At 42.2% G+C, this 24,262-nt stretch overlaps 1 protein-coding gene across 6 annotated transcripts in view; it reads right to left on the bottom strand.

Moving 5' to 3' along the window:
• Window positions 1-24,262, bottom strand: part of LOC105669596 (cell adhesion molecule Dscam2-like) — a 76,591-nt gene that overhangs the window by 7,549 nt on the left and 44,780 nt on the right. For 4 of the 6 annotated variants that reach the window (XM_012362646.2, XM_067347273.1, XM_012362644.2 and 1 more), the window contains 10 exons: window positions 22,083-22,379; window positions 21,602-21,712; window positions 21,067-21,225; window positions 17,668-18,093; window positions 9,538-9,657; window positions 7,104-7,283; window positions 6,254-6,401; window positions 4,927-5,228; window positions 1,213-1,361; window positions 891-1,045 (listed from right to left, as the gene is read on the bottom strand). In XM_012362646.2, coding sequence (XP_012218069.1) covers window positions 891-1,045; window positions 1,213-1,361; window positions 4,927-5,228; window positions 6,254-6,401; window positions 7,104-7,283; window positions 9,538-9,657; window positions 17,668-18,093; window positions 21,067-21,225; window positions 21,602-21,712; window positions 22,083-22,379 — 2,047 coding nt within the window. Of the gene's footprint in view, window positions 1-890; window positions 1,046-1,212; window positions 1,362-4,926; window positions 5,229-6,253; window positions 6,402-7,103; window positions 7,284-9,537; window positions 9,658-13,830; window positions 14,191-17,667; window positions 18,094-21,066; window positions 21,226-21,601; window positions 21,713-22,082; window positions 22,380-24,262 lie in introns of all 6 variants that reach the window. The other 2 variants (XM_012362645.2, XM_067347274.1) reach the window with 2 other exon arrangements.

The following is a 24,262-nucleotide window of genomic DNA, read 5'->3' as shown; positions in this document are numbered from 1 at the left end:
TTGTACACAAGCAATATTAATCAAGCGTCGACTGTAAACAACTGCTCATTATAAAATTCATATCACGACAGATGATGTATATTAAGTATATATAGTATATATATATATACCTATAATCTTCCTCTTCTCTTATATATTCGGTTATTTGAAAGTTGATGCTGTCTAAAAGACGGGAAATACTTGGCACGAAAGTCGCTGTCGCCGAAGTTTACCGGAAATCGTTCTTATCGTTCACATTTATTACGTTCCGCCGTCCGATTCGAGTATAATGGAGGAGGTAACAATCTCGAAATTCAATGGAATATAACTATGAAGCTTGGACAAAAGGAATTTTAAGAATTCATGGTACTTTCTGCAAAACTAGACTGTTGAAGCATGATCCAATTATTCCGGCTCGAAATGTCACAGCGCAAACATTTCTGTCGTAATGTAATTTACAATTCCCGCCATGTCGTTTAAGGATGTCAAACTTGTTTTCAGCAATAAAATGCATAGACTGCCTTAATTTTGGGGAAAAAACAAACAAGCAATATAAATATACCTACTGCATGTGCAGATTAAGAGAATTATTCGAGAAAACAAATGTTGAAAAATTAAAAGACACTTGTCTCGTCATTTTTCTAACGCAGCGTACAACAACAGCCGCTAAATATCTTTCTCGTGAATTTTCAATTCGTACTAAAAATATTCTTCTTTCTAAAATCGATACGTTCGGGGATGAAAATTAGCCCCACTTCAAATAATTCTGCATAAACACGCCGAGTACATGCCGCTGCGTGTTATCCGGCAAACCGATCATCGCCATCATTGTGCGAGACTTCGGCTCCGATGATGGACGCTAAATGCCGCAAACTGGCGTGGCTCAAGAGCGGTAAAGCAGATAACGATACCCGAGATTGGTGTAGCTGATGGTGTATCCGAGTAGTTCGCCGTTCCACAGGGATCGATCCGGCGGTTGCCACGTGATCTTGAGCTGCTGTGGACCCAGAGGCTCCACGGAAACGTGCCTGGGCGGTCCACCGGGCACTTCGCCGTCCGTTTGCACCTGTTTCGAAAATTTCAAGACGCACCGACGGCGCACGTGAAAAAAAAAAACAAGTTCGTTCTGACATTATCGCAACGTAAATGGCTTCGTGATAATGTGAAAGTTTTCTTTCGACTCATGCTTTTTTTTTTCTTTTCTTTTGATTTTCGACAATGTTTGATACTGACATGAAGGATGTCGCTTGGCGCTGATGTTCCAAGATGATTTTCCGCAAGCACTCGAAAGTGGTAGGTAGTCGCGGGTTTTAGGGGCGATACCAGAGCGACCGTGTTGTCTCCGTCTACCAGCTTCTGCGTGTTGTGCTCATGCCACACGTCTTTCCAGCAAAATGTAACAACGCTTAGATGGATGCAGTACTCGATCTCTTAAGCGTAATCGCGAGTCCCGCGAGGCCGAGCGCGACTCCACCGCGCGAAAATCCTGGACGTTTTGACGCGCGCGATGTGGACTTGTGTATTATCACGGCGGATCTGAACCTGTCTCCATTTTCCATATGTGTTGTATCTCGCGTGGCTTACAGTTTAATAGTTCGTAGTCGGCCGCGAAAACAAATCATATGGGACGAGCAGACGGATCAATCAAGCGAATGACACTTTAATGGAGGGCGGGAGCTCCGCAAGTCCACGTAAAGGTAGTTTATATCAATAAATATGAAACGTATAGCCCCGGATGGCGCGTATGCCGACGCTCAGTTGAAAACTAATACGCAAACTGTTACTCGCAGCGCAAGCGATCTCAGATGCAAATTGCTTCTAATTTTAATCTGTACTCGTCTTTACGGGAGAGCTCGCGGAACTCTGAGAGGACTAATATGAATATATGGATATTAAAATAATTCATTCCCGCGATGCGTGTGACGGCAGTCTCGTGAACCAATTATACGAACAAACAACGAGGGCGCGAATTTATCATCGTTTGGCGAGCATCCTCGGAAATCTCGATCCTCGCGAGACTCGATTTTGGTAAGAGCGATAATAATTCTCGACGGTGCTTGCCTCAAGAACATGTTTTATGCGCGTTAACACCACGACGCTTCCATGCCCCTTCGTGCGTTAAGTTCGATAATTTAACACCGGCGGGGAGACTCGAGTCGATTAGGCGTAAATGAGGACATCCAAAGTTAACGAGCGGCCAGGGCAAGGGGCGGTTTCAAAGAGAAGTTTGTGGCATGAAAATAGGGTGAGTGAGAGGGAAGATGTACGATAGTCGGGGATGTAAAACAAAGACGCGGAGAGAGAAGATTCGCAAACGACTTTACAGAAAACTTTGACTCGGCTGTCGTAATGAAAACCGCCAACCTCGGAGATGCCAGGTATATATATATATATATATATGTATATATATATATGTATATAGACAGCCGCTTTAGAAAATAGAGAGCGCTTCCTTTATATTTCAATAAACTACTTTGCAATACACGATCTTATTAATTATAATTTAAACTTATAATTAACATGTTATGCAATGCCTCGATCTGAAAATATGGAAAGCAAAGAAGAAATATATACACCGAGAGCGTAAACAGACGTCCAAGTCGGCGAAAAAAATATGAAAATGCAAATATAATTAAAATATCGCGTAGAAAGAGAATCGCAAAAATATCTCGCGGCGTGGAATGTCAAAGAGTTCGACAGCGATGAAAATGTAGCGGTGTGTGAACAGCCGATAGCCCTTTGCTAAACAAATTGATCAGTGAGAAACGTGCATCGCGCGCTCCCGGACTCAAACATGCGGAAGAACATCAAAGAACGGAATTGCTCCTGCGGCCTGCATATATTATATAGGTGTACGAATCACAAACAAATTCGCGGCGTTGTTATATGAAATCAACTCAACAGTTTACAGAAGAGAGCAGCGATGTAATTACCATTGCTCTTGACAGTTGCAGCCCGTGCGACAGACTACATCGCGTTACGTTGCACGCGTGCATCTTCAAGCAACGTCACAAAACAGCGTATTATGAGAGAAAATATTTAGCTTGTATTTGCTAGAGTTGCTCCGTGGAATATAACGTTTTAATAAAATGCGAAATATTTTTCGTTCAACAACATGCGTTACATGTTATATATATATAAAACATGTATGTATTGCAAGATGCATTGTACATATAATATCTACACGCATATGGTATAATAATACATTACACAAATAAATTATTTAATTTGATTTGTATCTTCTTGTTTCGCCGACAGAAAACAAAAATAGGACTTCATATATTTCTATTAATATGAACAAATTTTAATTTAAAAAATGTATATTCGATGCACTAAATTAATTTTTTATTACTCTTTTCTTATTAATTTATCGTTTCTGGAACATAACAATAACGCATTTATCGATATTTGATTATTATCAAACTCTTTGCCACACTTCTTTACGTATAAGTTAATCATCATATTGATCTATTCCTATTATTTTGTATATATTCTTTCGTATAATTGCTCTTTCGAATAACTCAAATAACTCAAATAACGGAATTAAAGAGCTAAATATTTCATCGGGATAGGAGCCCCGCGGGTAGACATACATTCCGCGATCGAATTATTACTTACTAATGAGATACATATTACGTTATTCGTGTTAATGGAATTTCGATCGTTTTGACATGCGTTCGTTTAAACACCGGCTGACGGCGGGTGCGGGCTGATAGGAAGAGAAAACGGACGAGGTCCGGTAAAAGCCATGAAATAAATCCAAAATAAATCCTAAACGAATAGCGGGACGTGGAGCAACGTCGAAGGATAAATGATTAATGACTCCCCCGGCGGTGAAAGCCGCGGCGTTATTCTCGAATAATGCCTTTTAACGGAAGACATCGTAGTGTTAACTCTAACGTCCAATATGATATTGCGCGCCAGATGATAGAGACGCCAAGCGCACTGTGAATACGCACGTACGCGTATAATGACGATGGATCGAGAATGTAATGGGGCGCTGTTTACCGTGTGCTGTACATCGATATTTCTTTCCGTTTTTTTTTTCCCACTTTTTTTTTATTTTTAACTATCGTACGAGCAAGCACGAAAAAATTCTGCTATTACTTTCACCAATATGCGCGGTAATAACGCAATATCTACATCAGCCGTTGGGATTAATCGCGTACGCCAACAGTAAATAGAAAATTATCCAAACGTTTTTAATTTCCGCCATATTTATATATATATACATATATGCGCGTATCCTGAAGCAACTATTAATTGGACTATATTAAAGCGCGTATTACAACCGTAATTCTAATTTAAAAAATTTGAAATTCGTAAAAAAAACACTGAAAAATCTCTTGCAACACATTCGCCGCCACATCACCCGTGTAAAGCATTTTCTTCGGAATGATGCAATTTTTACTTTTTACTTAGTATACGCTTATTTTCGCTACTCGCAACCGAATAACAAATTAAAGCACCCGTAAAGATATTACTCATGCACATAAACGTCATGATTTCCAAAAGTGTAATATACATATATGACTTCAATATAGTAATAGTATTATTTTATAATAAACCTGTCATGATTGTCAAATTAATAAATCGAGGAAATGTAAAGATTTTTAAATACAATTGAAGATGTGAGATTGCAAGCTATCTCTCCTATTTTTGTTACGTTTTGTTTTTGCGTCATGATTATATTTATCATCACATAAGAGATAAAATGTGATAGAATGGAAACATTAGATCAACTTCGAAATTCTTTTTAACAAATGGTGATATTATTCCGAACAGTTTGGGTTAATGTGACAGTTAATGTGTTAAAAAAATAGCTACTGTTGGCGACGGGCGCGACAGTCTCGAACGAGAGAGTGTACTTTAAACGTTCGATCGATAGCAGTCGATCACAGATCTGATTCACGAAAAGAGGAAACGACAGGAAAGGGAAAAGTATACCTTGCGCCTCCTTGTACTGCACGATGTACTTGGTGATGGGCGAGCTGGCGTGGCTCGGATCGCGATCGGTCGCCGGCGAGGACCAAGCCAGCCGGATCGACCGGCTGCCCTGCTCGGCTACGTGCAGATTGCGTGGGAAATCGGGCGGTTCCTGAACGAGCAGGTGGATCGACGCCTTGTCGTGACCGTAGGCGTTCGCGGCGACGCAGACGTAGTCGCCGCGGTCCATGTGGCTCGTCTGTACGATCCGCAGCTCGGTGGTGACGCGTCCCGATGCGTCTATCGTATTGTCCACCACGTATCTGAACAAGAACCCGAGATGAGCGGTTGCTTCGATTAATCGATACGCGAAGCAATTGTAGCAACGGTTACTTTAAATAGCGAATTTCGTGGAAAATATACACGGAGGAAGAAAATTTGATTGTCGCGCTTTACTCTACGCTGTCGCCTAACAAATTTTGTTAATTATTACGTAAACGGCGAGAAGACTTATTAAGAATGTTGATTTTATTTGTTGAAAATAATTATGCTGAATGCTGAACGCAAACTACTTCGCTATCATAACAAATGAATTCTTATTCCGTCACTAATAGCGTCACTACGATGCGACAAATTGCATTCACTAGGAGTAGATTATTTTGTTTTAGCAGTAAATGAACGTGTTCCTACGAGCAAATTTGCTCGACAAGATTTTCCTGTTCTGCCAACAAAACGGGTTTTCCTGCAATATCGAATAATTGGCTATAGTGGTGAAGTTTGCCCGCTTTCGTATCAAATATGCAATAGCATACGCTTTTACCACATAAAACTCTTTTTTTTTTCATTTATCTATAATGAAAGCTAAAGATTGTACGTTTTACATACAAAATTTTATTCAAAAGTTGATGCTCAATCTGTAATTTATAAGATTTTTTAATAAGAATATTAATAAGTCTTTTCGCAGTTTTATTTAAAATGCGTAAAACCATATTTTGTAAGATTAATATTAGCCGCGTAGAAAAAAGTAAACCAAGTATTTACGGTGAACTAAGTCTTTAATTTGCAAAGTTTAAAATATATGCATAAACTAAAGCCGTAATATGTAAGATCCTCTTTTAACGCGAAACATCTTCGGTCTAATCCGAGTTCATATAAAATGAACCAAGTTCCACGATTTCATATGTACAGTAGACTTTATAAATACTGAACTTGACTCGCTCGCGCGCTTTGAGCACTTTCATTTATGCAAGATGATGTAGCGTCAAAATAGCACGTGCGTCAAATGGTATGCGCATTTCAAAGCTGTGAGCTTTCACGCGAAACGCGCATAATTAATTCCAATACGAACCTAACATCGTAATTAGGATCGATCTTGCTGTCACGAGCACGCCAGCTAAGTTCAAGAGGCGCGTCTCCTTCGGCCTCGCAGCGCAATATCACGCTCTCTCCTCTTCGCACCGATTCCTGTTTCGTTCTCACCGTCACTTGGGGGCCCGCTGTAGCGAGAATTCTTCATCAAAACGCTGACTGCGCCCCTTGCGACGCACAATAAATATCAAATAAGGTAAATAAATATTCGCGATAGCTCGCGGATGTCTTGTTTATACGTAATTATAAACGAACGATCCAATTTCACGTTCAGATCGGCACGGCCAATCTACGGCGCTTTGTCGAATGCGCGTTTATTTTTTAGCCAAATGGAAAAAGATCAATTATCGTCGCATGATGCTATCGGAAATGAGCGCGCGTATGCGCCCGCGTGTGTGTACCTCTGACAGAGGGGCTTTCATCCAGTGATGCGAAGCAATTATCCAGTGACGAATATTGTAGTAATGCTATTGAATTTCCAGTGGACATACCATGTGCAAATTCAAATTAACAAATTTATTAAATTCATGACTGTTGCATTACACATCACACCGTGAAAATATATATCTGTACGTCGCGTAATAACGAATTAAATGGCAAATTTCTCTGCCGCTCTTTTCATTAATCCTCTAAAGATAATTTCCGAGCGACAAAATTCGTCTCGAGGATGGGTCTGAAAAATTTTACCAACGATATATTTTTCGCGCGATGTCACCCCGCGTCGATGTCGGATGAACTCCGATCCGGAATCCCGGATACTCTACCGAGCACACCGAGTCTTCGCATCCAGACGGGGTGGCGGTAACGCGCAGGTTACGTGAATATTTTACCATGAACCGTTAGTCGAATGAGCTTGCTGAGGCCGGGCCCGATGCCGTTGCTCGCCTGGCATAGATAGAATCCGGCGTGATCTCGCGATACCCGCGGGATCACTAAGGATCCGTTTCTGGCCACCCCGGCGCCCTCCGTGCCGCCGTATCCGAGCTCTCTGTAGTCACCCGGAGTTTCACCTAAATGTGCAAGGATATATCTTAACGTTCTCGTATAATAGACTTGTCTGCCAGAATTATTACCCCATATTTTACAGACAATCGTGTTCTATCGAATTTTCAATTTTACTCGAATCTTGCGCAAAATAAAAAGGTCAAATTAAGCATTTGCAAACAATTGAACATTCACGAAAATTGAGACTGAAAAGCGTATGGAGAAACGGAAATTGTCCCTAAACTAATAATCCTTGAGTTGTGTCGGACGAGAAAAACAAAATATTTCGGAGAATGTTGTTTGTGAAGTGGAAATAATAAATAAAATTTAATTCTTCGCGCAATTTTAAACAAGTTTTACAGTGTTTTGACTTCGGGCGCAGCTACCGAGATATTCAATTTTAGAACTTCATAAACTGCGAAAATACAACGTCTCCAGTTTTAGTAAAGGAAGAATTATTTCAGTTTCCAAGCAGAAAAATATCACCTTGTTCTCCACGCCCGTTACAGAACACGGTGTACACCGACGTAAATGGCGAGAAATAGCGCGGAAAAAGTTCCTTAAGTATGAGATGTTTTAAATGCATTTCTGAATACATGAATGTTTAAATGATTCTAAAACGTAGCTGTAAGCTAAATACGACTACGGGCGGAATGCATGCTCGCGAACGTCTTTTCCCGCGTAGACTTTATTCGCTTATTCTACCTTTTCATAAATAAACGGCGGGAAGAGGTGGAAAATGTATCAAAGTATATACCATCTGTATAACTTCAAACGGTAAAGATTTACTTCGCGAGAACTCCTGCCTCGCAAGGTAAACCGAACGCTTTGAGAGCGCGCCGCTTTTGAGTAATCAGTCTTTTCGCCGGGAGTCTCGCGAGAAATTATGTTTTATCAAAACTTACGGTAGTTGCTCGAAACATCTTCGACTAACGCGAAGTGCACTTATTCAATCTAAAAACGAGCTGTAACAATATTACGCATAGTTTAATAAAATCATCGTTGCTCTGCCGTGTTCTACATTCGTCCTACATTCGTGTAATGCAAGTCGTAACGGGACACGAAATGTCTTCCTTCGATACGCTGTTTTTTTCTTTTTTCTTTTTTTTTCCTGTTCACGTCCGATGCTGCTATCTGCACGGCGGGCATAGCTCGACAGCGGATCGATGGTTCCCGACATCCTTCCCGATACGGTGAATGATGAAAAAACATAAATATCCACGCGAAATCTGTTTTTTTTTCACGGCAACTTGGAAGATATATACGTGCGGCGAGCAAAATTTTTATGGATTAATATCTGGAGCAACGAAATCACTTAAAAAATATATCATATAGCGCGCGATGGAAACATATTCGCGTAATGCAATCGCGGGGGAAAAAAAAACCCGAGAGTATTTCACAGGCGAGCGCAATTGTCTGTTTGCTGTAGTTAATTAATGCGAATGAAAATATTCCGAGATTTGATAGCAATCTCATCACTTTAATACAACTACATCGTTTCGAGACATACGAAGCGCTCCCCTGTAATCTGACGTAGCCGCGGGCGAAGGAACGATTGGCCGCGAAAATAAAATCAGGATAAACGGTGCAAAATACAGCCGAAACGAGAGCGGGATTGCGGCGGGAAAATAGAAAAGAAGAAAAGAATTACTCGCGAAATGCGCTATATCAAATCCAGCGATCAGCAAATTGATGAAACTAATTATACGGCTCTGTTCACAGGGTGGGGCTTATTTCTGACTGCGTGGAGATCGACGATTCAGCGAAATTTGTGATTGATTGTGGCAGACTGATTACAGTCTTCGACGCGTCCCTTTTTTTGCCATCGATCTCTCGCTGTTTAACCTAAATGAAATTTACATTGGATCCGCGCAAATAAAGCTCTCGACTAATCAGCAAAAACGCAAGACATTATTAGAAAATGGGCATTAATACCTAAGCCGTGTACATTTGCGAGTCGAGTAGAAATGAAAATCGACAGATATAAATGATATAATTTTGATTTCCAGTGATATCCGTGATTGACGGGACGCAATCGTTATTAGACGATTAATTGTTCCACTAACAACTCTATTCCTATTGGAAATGGAGAGGAATTTAGATTCCATCAAGAATACTCCTTACACGTTATTTAGAGAGATCAGGTGCGAATGAACGTTCTCATTTCTCGCGCCACGTCTGAGACGTAATACCTCTCTCGTTGCGCCGGAGTAGTAGAGCGGAGAGAAAAGTTTCTTCGCACCCCGAGATCCCCACGTTTAAGGGAACCTCGTGACTTACCGATAGATTGCTTCCAAGTCACAGTCGGAATGGGGAATCCTTCGGCCTGACAGGCGATGGAGACGCCGTGACCTACAACCGCGTTCTGGTCGATAGGTTCCACGGTCCACCTCGGAGGTACTAAAAATACGAACCGATTGGCTTAAAATCTACCACTCGCTCGAACACACATCTGCCAGATATCTTACTCGACGCCCCCTCGTTTTCCGTCGCCGTACATCTCATTCCTCGCGAGTTCACGATGACGAATAATGAGATTGCGTTATTCATGAACGGAACATGACCATTGAATCGACGCTGACGTTCAAAAATAAAAGTATTCCATGCTTTCTAACGTCACCACGTCATCTTCGTTTTATCATAAATCGATTATGAAAATTCCTTTCATTTCATATACATATATTGCACGTAATGTACAGTCTATCTCGTAATTTTGTGTTATTTTTTGAAAAACAACATCACGTAAAATCATCAAGCGGCATTGTTTTCACTTTATAACCAGACGTGATTTTATCTTTTATCACTTTGGTCTAAAAATGATATGACAGGTTATTTACAGAACATTCGGTGCGCTGTATTGCTCGGAAATTTGATCGATATTCCACCGCGGTTCGAACGGCGACGAATACCTGCGGCGTCGACTAAATTAATGTTTTCCTAGTGTGTTAATAATTGTGTGACGCATGCATCTTTCTCTCAACTAGACTATATACTTACGCGATTCGCTGAAAATTAGAACAATATTGTACTACGAAACCCATGAAGGCTACGACTAAATTACTTGAATTGACGATGTTATGTATATGTATAAATATAGAAAACAAATGAGAATGGATCTTTTTGTACTTAACTACTTTTAACCTCATGAAAAATCTAAGCAACGTCAAATATACATATGTCAAGGAAATAATGATTCAGTAGAATATGAAAACTAAAAGAGAACAACATGCATCTCTGTAGTGAGAAATTATTATCAAATCTACGTACTTTAACTAAACTGAACATTCTACATAAATTATATAAAGTATACGATATAAAAAACATACAAAAAGAGAAATAAAATCGAGGAAAGTATAATTTAAAAAAAAAGATTGTCCGTTTAGTACGTGAGAGTAGTATGAATTGAATTATAAATATATGTCAAGAAAAGTATAATACACATAATAGTACGAGTATATAAAACGTAATATCATGCAAAAATGCAAAGTCCGTCATTATCATAAAGAACGTAACAACGCAAGCACCATTCCAAGTAAATAGAGCTGTAAGATGGATGTAATATAAAATGCTTCCAGACAACGGACAACGACAAACGCAAACGAGATACCGTGACAGTGTTACCGTAATAATACAAAAATAGAAAGACACGTAATAAGGAGGAGTATCACTTTTACATTCTTCCATCGTCATTCCAAGTCGCTCTCGCAAAAAAAAAAAGGGGAACTGGGGGACTTGTAACCAGAAACAGGTTGAAAACTACGCGAATGCATGCTTATGCACACCCGTCATAGACAATTGTTGCATTACATTAGCACAACGTCTCGAATATCAACTCGCTACGAATACTCTACCTAGTTACATTCGCGAGAACGTCCTTTAAAACTCTGAACACGAGAAATACTTCTACGTTTAAAAAAAAAAAATTGAAATCTCAATTTTCGAGGTCTACATCGATTTCAGCGATGCTGCTCGTGGAATAATAAAAAAAAAGGAAACGATAAGAAACCAATAAATTTTTTGGGCCTTACCGGCACGTCGAATCAACGATTCTGGAATAAACCATGTGTGGGTGTTGAATTACATCGCTTATATCGAAAGATATCCTCTCGTTAAAAATCACAAATAGAAATTGTCCTGCCGCAACGGCGATTGTAAAAATCAAATTATCTTTCGCTGACGAGCATGCAAAGAAGTAAAGTCGGCGATACATATGTCGTGTACACGATCCCATGTCGTCTGTCGAAGCATTCCGCTTGCTTGCGCGGCACGCACATCCACGACTTCCAGCGACAAATGAAAATTCTATCGAGCTATCCTCGGAGACGAACGAAAGAAATCGGGATATGGCGGCACCATGCCAGGTATTGCTTTCGATAGCGCGACTGCAATTTCGAATCGGGCTTATCGATCTCTCTCACTATTTCGGCTTTTTACTTTTTAAAATGTTAACGATTAATGAGAGAAAAATTAATCGGTATTTTCGCCGAATTGCTTCCTTTAAACTCAATATTTCAAAGAGAAGGTGAGGCGTAAATGGTATAATTAAATATATACATATATAATACGACCAGAGCATAAGTAGTACGTCCGAAAGCCAGTACAAAATTTTTCATAATATACGGAATGTAAAAGGTAAAAATGTTAAGTTGTTTCCGACCGCGTAAATATAAGAAATGCATAATGCGGCCAAGTAGTAGTACGAAAAATATCAATGCATGCAGATCGCATTGAAATACAAGATGTCTGCATACATATATACATATATATATATATATACTCGTCGTAAACCGTGACGGCAAGGTACTGCAAAACTATAAAACTGAAAAGTACAGTACTACACTCGGTACTCCATCGTATGATGAACACAAAGCGAACTTGAAAGCGCATTGCCTTCTATTTGGCAGACGAGGCAAATATTGCGAAGGTCTGAAGTTATATATATGCCATATAATACGGCTGCAGTATTTTCGAAGAACATACAAGCATGATGACTTGAGAAATTCGACTGTGCCGACATTGCAGACGCGAAACGTTTCGATCTTTATTTGTCGCGGCGATTATTTTGTACAAGATTAAAAAAAAATTCGCAATTTTAGCGTAAGAAGACTAAATGACTAAATTTAATTATTTAGCTCCGCGTTCTCGTCTAGTGAGCGCAATAGAAAATCCAATTACGATTATTACTTACTCTTTGATGTTTGTTCTTGAAAAATTGCTTTGTACATTCGTCTTCCAATTTGTTGCGTGCGTATAGCGTTTCGTCGGCTTTGTGGAAGTTAAGGGATCGTATCCTGCTTTGAGAAAATTCCTTTGCCGCGCGACAGTCGGTGGAAAAATCTTTAATGGCTTTCAGATGTCGAAAACCTAACGATCATGCCGCATTTTATGCCCATTAGAAATGGAGTCGCTATTTTCTGCCGAATAATGCATATACGTACGGACGTACGGAATTTTCTACATTACATTCGTATAGAATTTTGATCGAAATAGCCGAAAATAAATGAAACTAATTGTTTAGCACAATGGTAATATATTAGGAATGTAATTCGGCGAAACCCATTAATATTTGACTCTATTTAATCCATTAATCCTCGAAACTATTTTAAATGTTGCATAATGGTATCCGATTTCCTGCTCAACTACTTCAATCTATCAATTTTTTAGTTACGTGACTAGTAAATAGCCTTCCTATTTCTCAAATATATTATGCATCGCATTTCTTTTTAAAACGAAGATTTCTCAGAAATGTCGAAACATTCTTCAATATTGTCACTTCTTGTAATTAGTGATTTAATAATTAGTGATTCTTTGAAACTATTCTTAGAATGTTTATATACTCGACTTAGATAAATATCTGTATTTTTATATATTCTTAATGAAATATAAATAAAGAATCTTTGACGTAAGCTCTCACACTTCCCGCGAGTTAAAAATTTATGTACACAGTTTCGAAGAACTTGGGATTCTTACAAGTATTTTATGATAAAACTTTACGCTTTCCACAAAAAGTGAAATAAATTTTTAAGATTTCCGTCCAACTTGCGTTATTGGGGGGGGAAACTTTTTTCAGGGATAGAAAGCGGCGTTGCAAATTGGCGAAATCAGATACTAACATATAAGATTACGATCCGGCGAATGGGGACTTGTATCGCGCGTATCCCTTCTCGGGGGATGTTATCAACGACACGGAAAAAGTCGTCCGAGTGACTCGAAGGACTGAGGGAGGGCGGATTAAATAAAAAGGGAACCGAATAAACTCAGCTGAATGTCTCTTCCGAAATTCCGCGTTATGATACGGATTATTGTATACCTGTCCTGTATATATGTGCGTATACATGATTGCGTATACACATCTATACGCGAGAAAAGAGGGGACAAGTTGCGAGAGAAAGAGAAAGTGTGAGAGAGAGTGAGAGAGAGAGTGAGAGAGAGTGTGAGAGAGAGAGAGAGAGAGTGAGGGGTAGAGAAAGATAGAAGGGTAGGAGGATAGCGAAAAGGAAGGTTGTTATTTGCGGACGCATTATGTACACAGTTTTCTTACGACTACCATGTCAGTTTTCTCGGGACACCAACCAGCGACTGAGAGGCTGGTCGAGTGCTCGGCCAGGCCAGCGATGTTGCTAATCTGGCACGTGTAGTTGCCGCTGTGGCTAGCGCTGACGCTATTTATCGTCAGGATGCTGGAAAACGGCGGATAGTCGCTTATCTGTATGCCGTTGCTGGTCTCGACGGTAGCGGCGGCGGCGACGGCGGCGGTCTGCACCGACGACACCGATGTACCACCGTCGCTCGGTCTGACCTGAATCGGTTTCTCGTCCATCAACCACGTGATGTTGAACGGCTGGTCGCCCTGGCTCGTCGTACACATAAGCTGTGTCCGCATCCCCTCCATCAGACCGTTTCCGAAATAAAACGGCGAGATCCGCGGCGGAACTATAAACGTTACGTTGTGACATGATAATGCATGTATGTACCTCTGGGCGTTGCGCACCAGCATTCACCGCACCTAAACAACGTTTATCGATCCAAGATTTGAGGAAGTCCTACTGCAAAAAGGGGGTTGGGGAGGGGGGGGGGAGAGGGTCCCGGCCCTCCGCCACACTCGTCGTGTGCGGTTTTGCGTTTCGCGTGATGAGGGACACCGTTCGCATATACGTGCAACGGATCACCGGTCTCTCGTTACATTCGTCGGCTGTGTATATAACGTTTACCTGCGAAACGGGTCTCGCAACGTATACGATTAGACGCGATCTCTCTCGTCGCGGTGGCTCGAAAGCGGGAACGAAATCACGCGGAACGGCGCGTTCACACGCACCGCTGCGTAGTCCATTTTTTTTTTCCGGTTCACGTTCGACGCGACGACGCGCGCGTCGGGGAGAATCTGCGGCGGAATTGCGGAAACTCGATAACCGCCCTCCATTTGTTTCGATCCATTCCGCCGCGTGATTTCCCCCGCAATCGCGGCGCGGGAAGGACAAGTGCAATGCACGGTCGTCAGTTTCTCGCACCTCGGCTGCACGCGTGTCTGTGCGGCGTGCGTATGTGTGTACGTATGTGTGCACGCATGCGTGCGTGTGTATGTGTGTGTGTGTGTGTGCGAGCAAGGTCCACGGAAAATTGTAGCACGGTCATAAATATCGGGCTCGTACTATGCGGCCGACGAGTATAACGCGCGTACAGTGTAGCTTGGGAAATGAACATTTACGAGCGAGCATAACTGTTAATGTCGGCCAATGTGTCTTTATGAGGAGACTAGCCAGTGAAGTTAGAAATAAGCTCGCTCGCATCCACCCCTCCTACCCCACCGCCGCCGCGCCCGGCAAGCGCGCGGAAGAAGGAGCGTTTAATAAATCGTTTCGCGCGAATGTCGCGGTGCGTGGTAAACTTTGCGACCGGGGCACCTGTGTATCTTCCCCCGCATTCGTAAATGGATTTCCTCGCAAGCGTACATCCCCGCGGAGTCACTTTAAACGCGATCCTGGCCTGGCGAGATGCGCCATAACGACCGCTCGACCGATACGGGACACCTGCGTGTGTATATGTGTGTGCGTATGTGTGTGTGTGTGTGTGCGTGCGTGTGTTGTACACATTTCTCCACCAGGAGGTATATATATCCCTTTTCAGTTGCGTATCGCAGACTTACTTACCGAGCCCTACATCGATAGATGAAATTTCAAACGTGAAATCAGAACTCTCTAAAGTGCGCGAAAGATCTCTGGACGATTTTGGATCGCGCGTTGATTTTCCATTCGGAAATTCTCAATTCTACTTGCTTATTAATGCGAAAATTGGCGAATGGGAGAAGATTAAAATATATATCTCTGCCGAGTATTTCAGAGATCTCTCGCGTTGGATGCTTCTCGAATACAAATATATCACTACAGTCACCATAATAATATCGTAACAATATAGTGATGGTATAAAAACGACGTTACACAAAGTATATATGATATATCTCGAGCTTAAACACATTATCATAAAACTCTCTGCTACATTAATAAAATGACGATTTCGTCACGAAACGCCCAAAATGTGATACCATACAACACAATAATGAATAACAGAGTCATTCGTGAAAAAATACAAAACGTGTAAGTACGCCTCCTACGGGATCGTAGAAAGATCGTTAACAGCGATTCCCATGTGTGTCAAGTACTAGGAGAAAATAGGCAAATGTAATATATTCAGTCAAAACATTACGTGTGTCTCTCGAATATCAATGCTGGACGATGCATACACCTGTGCGAATAAAAAAAACCAGTACGTACTTTACGACAGCTTTACGAACTCTCGCTGCGACATCGAGATTCCGATTTCCGCGGCGAAACGGAAATCGCTCTTACGTCCGTTCTTGCGTGAGATCGCCTTTTCTCTCGCATCTCTCTCGATGTCGCAGACAATATCTCATGTCTAAGTGGTACATACTGGTATGGTAAGTACGTACATACAAGCGGCTAAATGCCATGGGTGCCCAACTTTCTTTCACATTTACTTCTTTATATATATATATAAAAAAATATTTGCTATTTGTCCGAAATTTTCACTAATATTTTGCAATATTTGACTTGTCGTTAATTTTTATTGTTTGAAAAGAATCGTTACTCAGATATCCGAAGACAAAAGAGATGCGGGTTGGGCAAGTACAGCTCCGGGCCGCTCATACAATGCTAATACGAGAGTCAAAGGCATTGCCAAGAGCGTACAGTACAGTATAATACACACAGGTATCGATAGTGGTTGCAGGAAAATTCGATCAAAGCGTGCAGATTGGCGTGCAAAGAGAGAACGGCGTGCAGGACGAGAAAGAGTGGAAGAAAGAGAGAACGATTCAAAATCGAAAGTAGTCTGAGAGGTAGAGAGAGAGAGAGAGAGAGAAAGAGATAGAGATAGAGATAGAGAGAGAGAGAGAGAGAGCTGGCAACACGCCGAATCGGTGACATTATAATTTGTGCTCGGATAGAAAGCCCTTTTTCCCAATATCTTTCCAATGCTGCCTCTTCGGAATTGTTCGTAATACGAGCACCGATGCGACGTGTTGATCTGCGTGCACTTTGGACTAGCGTGTAGCAGAAACGGCCGCGTCGGATGATCTTAGATCCCGACGATCTGTACGATCGAAGATCATCGTTTGCGAGCCGGAATTTAGTCGGTGCTCAAACAGCCAAGCTACCGCACGACGACGTCAACGTAGCGACGATATATAATGAACCCTGGGAAAAATCTGTTCCGCCCCCGAGAAACTGACAGCGATTCCCAGCGTGGCGTTATCGAGAACTTTTTTCTCGGGGTGGGGGCAAAATAAAATTGATTACGGTACGCATCGCGCGAAGTCGGACGCGTTGATTGATCGATCGCGCGGAGGCGTTGCGACGCGGAGCGGAGCGGAGCTCCGTCGGTCGGACGAGGCGCGCAAACGTGGCCGGTGCGTTTCCCTACGTGCCGATCAATCAGTTACTCGCCGTCACACGATGCCGGCCAACGAACTGGAAAATTACCAGTCCGGTCCTATCACGACCCACGGGCCCGGCTCGCGAATCTCAATGACAATCCACCTCTCGGTCGCGACGCGATCTTATTCCGCAAGACGTGGCGTGAATCTACTCGGGCGGCCCCGACGTCGTCGTTGGCATCCCGATGAGCGCCGACCGGGTTTGCCGTGTTCCGAGATGCGATGCCGCGTACTCGGGCGTCGAGAGAGGCTGACGCGTGACTCGATCGTGACAGGCGCGATAAGAAGATGCGGAGAAGGAAGAGAAAAAAATAATAAAACAAAAAAAAAAGAAAAAAAAGAGTAAAAAAAAAGAAAGAGAGAAAGAGGGGAGGAAAAATCGAAGACAGCCGCCCCGCAGTCGTGGAAACACCGATTCGCCGGAACACGGCCGTACAATTACACCAACGGTGTGCGTTTACCGTTGACGTGAAGGAGTGCAGAATGAGCGACGGTTGCAGCGCCATTGGTCACGCGACAGGTGTACGTGCCATTGTGCGCGGGTGCGATCGTGCTAATGCTCAGGGCGCTGGTAAAAGCGTCATATTGCCGGATGGTAATGCTCTTTCTCTGGGACGAGGAGGACGCTTCGTCATGCCCGGCGCCGGTGGCGGTCATGGTGGCGGGGCCCCTTCGCTTGGGGCCCCCCTTGATCGCCGCGTCCCCAGGACCGGCCGGCGATCGGACGCGGCTGCCCGACGACGCATCCTGCGTCTCTATCGGGACGTTATCTTTGAGCCACGTGAACGTCAGTGGTAAATCGCCGGTCACGACTACGCACTGTACGCTCGTGCGGTCCCCTACGTTTAAATCGCGAGCAAAACTGAAAGGCGTGATTTTAGGTGGCACTGAAAGAACAATACAGACAAGGTGGCATTCCATCAAAGCAGTTCAGATCACTAGAGAATCACGATGTGGATCGGGATATCGTGAGAGGGGGAAGAGACTCGGGGGGAAGAGGGTCGGCGGGGAGGCGGGATGGATAAACGGTTGTAATCGTCGTTCCGCGCGCCGCCAGACGCGCGCCTTTAAGTGGGAAGCAATTTTTCAGCGGGCGCGATCCAGCAGCGCCGCGGATAAGAGGAAGCAACCTCCGTCCGATACGGCGTACGTCAGAAACCGGGAGCGAGATTCGACGCGAAGCAAGCGAGATTAATCGATCGCTCCTTCGACGTCTTGACGGCGGGAGTCAAGAGCGCGCGCCTCGAGCGACGAAAAAAAATACAGCGATCGGAAAAATACTGTCGATTTAAAGAATGATTGCGATTCTCGTGAAATATCAGTTCTCGTTCGTTTCGCGCGCGCGCGCGCTTCGCTGAGAAAGAGTGGATGTATATATTTTTTATTGAAAATTTTTGTCACGAAAGTTTTCGCGCGGATTCGTGACGTAAGGCGCTCTCGTCAGGAGCGTTGCTTCGTTAGGTATGTCTATAGATCGATAGCGGGTTGAGTGAAAATAACATGTGCAATTTTAACGAAACTGCGAATCGCGCCAGTGTTTCTCGACAGAATGTTCAGCTTTGCCGACAATCTCTGTAACAAGCTCCGCATTTGGAATGAAATAAACTACGCGTGTGTACACACGTTAAACAAATGCGTTTAATTAAAAATTTTCGAGATTGAAGAAGATATTTTCTGCTTTTTATTTGCACGCGATATTTAACGTTCGCCACTTTTTCATTCGTCCAGATTGCCGATAAATCTGACAAATTCTGTTATCGCGATCACACTTGGCGATGCAGAGAGAGAGAGAGAGAGAGAGAGAGAGAGTGCGCGCGAGACTCCATAGAGTTCGTCGTACCTATGTAATTTAACTCTATACACGATTTTACGGGGTATTACGAAATATCGATATGCGATTACGCGTTTGCATCCCGCCATTACATTGCGAGTTATATAGAGAGATGACACATCGGCTCCACATACATACGCGCGCGGAGGAGGAAATGTTAGAGGACCGAAAGATATTTTGCGGTAATACCCCGTGCAACATCTGTACGCAGTGTACGTCGCGTCGTCGGTCCTATGTACATACGTTACGTACATACGTGGCAGCTGGATTTTTATGTACATGAATAACACGAGTACATAAAAATACATGGAATAGAACAGAGCAGTTAGGCGAGCGCGTGCAAAGGAGGAATGCTTGAGCGATGCAGTGAGGTGCTGTGCTCTGTGCATAGGTCATTTCCGGACACGTCTTCAGCACGCGCGGCGTACGTTTCGTACGTATATATGTATACAGAAAATGATCCGGAAGTCGCACGTTTCCTTCGGAAAACGAGCAGAGAAGAGTAGTGCTCCAATATTACATAATGTATCATCTGAAATAACATTTCTATTTTTTATATATTTTTTAAAATTTTATTTAAAATATTTCATATAAAGATAATTTCGATTATTATTATTTAATTAATGTTTTGCATATTTAGAAGCATTCAATATTTGATATCGAAAGTTAAATGGAAACGGACTAACAAATATACGAAAACAATTTGATTCAGAATATTGCGCAATTTCCGGAACATTATATGTATATATTATATATGTATATGCGCACATGCGCGCGTTACATCACAGTGAAACATATAGAAAATAGTCCGTCTCAAGAAAGTTCCACTCGATCTCGGGAAAGCTTTTCGTTAGAATCCAGGTCGGAGGCGGAGCTGAAAACTGCAGAATGCCCCTCGCATTTTCGGCAGAAATTTAAACAGTCATTTTCCCTTTTCCTCTCTTGTTTTTTACGGTGTAATCGAGAAGCGATGGATAAATGAGTAATCAAAATATAAAAAAAAAAGCAATTAACCATTATACTCCGCAATCATGGAATTTTCGAAAGTGAAAATGAGATACTTGGGCAAAATATATTCCCTCGGTGTAACGCAAAACTTTCTATTTTAATTTACGCACAATTCGCATTCGGATTCAATAATAATCGCGCGCTCGACTGGCAGGATCGATATGATTCTCGTGCGTGGAGCACGATGTATAATTCCGACGGTCGATGTGCAATGCGATAAACCGAAGACTCGACCCGATGTTGTCCCGCACTAATTAATCCTGCCCAACGTCAAACAACGCAGTATAGAGAGTTTGCTTGATGAACCTAATAGAAACATTATGTAAAGATAAATTCAGCAATACACGTCAAACGCGCACGCCGCTCCGTTATGTATTAAACGGGCTGCAATTAATACGGTTGGACGAGGGACGGGCAATGGATAGTTAATACGTGCGACAAAGGGAGAATACATATTAGCGGAGATCCGTGATATCCATAATCGCGCTTCGATACCGCAGAAGTAATTTGCGAAATGCAATATATGCCATAATCCAGCGTCAGATTTCGCGGGCGAAATTTTTTTCGCGAAATCTTCGTTCGAAGATTGAATTTCTCCGTTGAATAATACGTTTTTATAATGTAGACGGTAAAATGGCTTCTCAATAAAAAATGTGGGTTACGTTTTACATATAGGAATATCATCATATAATTTTTCCACTGTTGCGTAAAAGCTAAGCCAATTAAATATATATCACTTCTATAAAATATTTATATATGTATATCATGATTGAGCATTTATATGTCCGATATAAATAGTATGGATGTGTATTGCATTGAAGATATTGTCCTAAAAAAATTGTTATTTCGATCGTGACTGAATGTGATCTTTCATTTAATTTCGGACAAAGCGAGAAGATCGCAAATACGCGCGTAGCGCGATCTTTCCCATTTTCGTACTACTAATTTCGCGAATACTTTGAATTCCGGTGCTCGATATCGCGGGGAAATTATGCAGAAACTGTCGGCTGTGTTTACTTACCTAAAACACGTACTTCGACCGAGCGATGCGATGTAAAATTATGTTTGTTTCTGGCAGTGCATGTGTACGTGCCTTGATCGGCGTTGCGTTGCACGGTATCGATAAACAGCGTGCCGTTTGCGACTCTTTGTCTCATGTTGGTAGGCAATTTTACGTCCCCTGATAACAGCGTAAGAAGATTGTTACAATTAAACAGAGAGAGAGAGAGAGAGAGATTTCCACAGAAATATTCGGGGATGTTCGATAATACGCCGCTTTTCGTTCCGACGCGCAAACATTTCGACGCTCGCTAGTTAACCCTAAATCGCACATAAGCTAATTCCCAAACATAAACAGGTAGAACGAATCCGCTGAATAACACACCGAGCGCTCACGTAATCCGCAGAGTATAAATAAGGATTATCAATCAATGCGAAAAGTCGACGAGGTGTTTTAATGTACCTTTTGCCCACAATGGAAACATTGAATACCCAAACGACACACGAAGCTCACGCTATTCGGCCGGGGATTAACAGAAATGACGCACGATGCTTACCTTTCTCCCACACTATCGATTCAATGGGATAACCGGCTACAGGGCACTTGATATATAGCTGCTTCCCCGCAACCGCTGAAACGGACGACATCGGTCTGACGTATGGCAGTCCTGAGATTAGAAAGCGGTAAAGGTCGTTAACACCAGGCGAAACTGCAAACGGTTATAAATCTCGCGGAGAATCTAATCTTAATTTTTCAATTTTAGAAAGCAGAGAGAAGTGAAAAAGAAAGCTGTGTAAAATTAGCGTTTAAACGCGCTGCTTGAATTACACATTAAAAATTGGATACTTCCAAATTGTTCGGACTTGCTGAATTTCAAATGTTACATTTAATGAAAGGTCTTGTTGAAAAGACCGGTGGAACGAATAATATTAGCTTTAACAAAGTTGAGATTGCACTCTCTCGCAAAGCACTCTCGTAAGTCTTTCTAATTACGGAAAACGTGTACGTTTGCTGGCGCGACTTTTGCGCTGACTCACCGTAAATATTGAGCCTCGCCGAGTGTCTCGCATCGCCGGCACGACTGCTGGCGATGCACTCGTACTCGCCGCCGTCTTCTGGCTTCACCGCCGTGATATTAACGTGCGATATTACGTCCCCGTACACGGTCACGTATTGGCCAATCAGGAGTCTGTCGTTTTGTGGAAGCGGAAATCCATCTAGCAGCCAGGAAATTTGCGGCGTGGGATTACCTGCGGCGCTGCATTTCAGAGAAACCGATGGACCGGGCTGCATTGTCTGTTCGATAAACCTGTAGACCAGCTGCGGCGCGATCTCTGTTAACAGACGTTACGAGGGAGATTACGCATCCACCGAAGTTTCCAAATGTTCCCCTTTGTCCACCTAGCACCTATATCTGCACGTTATTTCACAGCTGCATCTATATTTCCGCACTTTTTTTCATCACCACCCCCTTTTGTACGTACGTCCATATCGATTGTCGGACGTGAAAGCGCACCATGTGAATTTAAGTTCGCGACCTGACGATATCTCTCGTCGATTCGTCGAAACCGTTTAAAAATAATCTAAATGAAAAACTATGTCAATGGTCGTTGCAATATCTCGTCGACCCGTGAAGTTATTTAAAAATAATCTGAATGTGGAAAAAACTCAATAGTTGACAATACCTCGTTGTAGAGCAAATAAAAAAAAAAGCAATATCACTAAATAATTAATCTGCGTCCGAGCGAAAAATCGTATTAGCAGTGACTATAAAATTTTCATTGTCAAGTATTGTTGATTTCAAAAGTTTCTGCGCGCGCGACGAAAACGGGAGGGATATTTTTAAACAAGATTATACAGAAATATGAAAGAGAAAATGTAAAATATTCGCACTCATCTTTTCGTAACATTATGGTGCACTTTCGTTTCCGTCGACCTCCAAAATGACGCGCTGATAAATTCGTGAACTTCTCGTAACGCGAATATATATCCGCCGGTAGACAACGTCAGTTTCGCCGAAACTTTTCGTATTCATTCGCGGGAAGAATCCCTTTATCGCCGTCGGCGTTATTGATATCGATATTGATGAATATTTATGATAAAGGCGATATCTCAGCTCGTTTTCTTCGCGACGGCGTCGTTGATTCGTAATTCCAGGACGCGGCATTCCTTTCTCTCTGTTTATCCTAACTATAATTTCTGTCAGGAAGTACGAAAGGCGGCGAAAAAAGTCGCGCGATTTATTTAGCGCGAGTTAACTCGATAGTTAAAAGTTAAAACTCGTCGGTGCAAACATTGGGCTCTCGCAATCCGCCTGTGTATAATTAAAAGACTACGTGGAGTCCCATTAGTAAATTAACAATTAGGCCGACTAATTATTCTGTCTCGCTATTCCGCGCGTGGGAAGAAATCTTGCGCCGCGCGTTTCTCAACGTCGTAGATTAACGTTTAAGACCGCGGCGCTTTAACCGCCAAGCGAGTATTACGGTATATGTTACGTGACAAAAGCATCTCGTTATAAGTGAAGATTGAACAAGATCCAAACAATGTTAAACATTTACTCTCTCTCTGGAATATGTATAATGCGTAACTTCCACAATAGCAATGTGGAAAATCAATTTCGTCATTTGTGCCGTTTCGAAAAACAATTACTATTGTCAATTTGTCACATATCGGGGATAGAATATTCCAAATAACTCTCTCTCTATTGTACAAAGCTAAAAAATTTTTTAATACATATTTTTCCATGTCCGTAATAATTTTAAACTAAAAAAATATCCGTCCGAGCTATATATAACTGTAAAGATTAATATAATTTGTTAGCGCTCTAACTAATATTAATTGGCGCTGCGGCTGCGCTTGTTTTCTCCAAATTTCAGAAAACAAGTTCCAGCACCGCGCAAAACGCAAAACACGATTGCTTGTTTATACGGTAATTTCACTAAAACGGAACGAAATCGCGTTTCAGATTACAGCTCGTCAACCGAAATGCCAAAGAACATTTCGGCGGAGTGACATGATAAAGCGTAATTTGCATGAGCGATGTATCTTTTCGAGTTTGCCGCGAGTGACACGGATTTCCGCCGTGCGGCAAAGTAAACCTCGTCCAACGAAATGGGAATTACATTAAAATTGTAATGCAAGATATCGTATTCGTGTAATCCCGCCGGCGGAGAAACCGCCGGTAAATTCGCAAATTCGTCGAGATGCTCCCACC

This window comes from Linepithema humile, chromosome 1 (genome assembly GCF_040581485.1).
Source record: "Linepithema humile isolate Giens D197 chromosome 1, Lhum_UNIL_v1.0, whole genome shotgun sequence".
Lineage (NCBI taxonomy): Eukaryota > Metazoa > Arthropoda > Insecta > Hymenoptera > Formicidae > Linepithema > Linepithema humile.
This window is presented reverse-complemented; position numbering and strand designations above follow the sequence as displayed.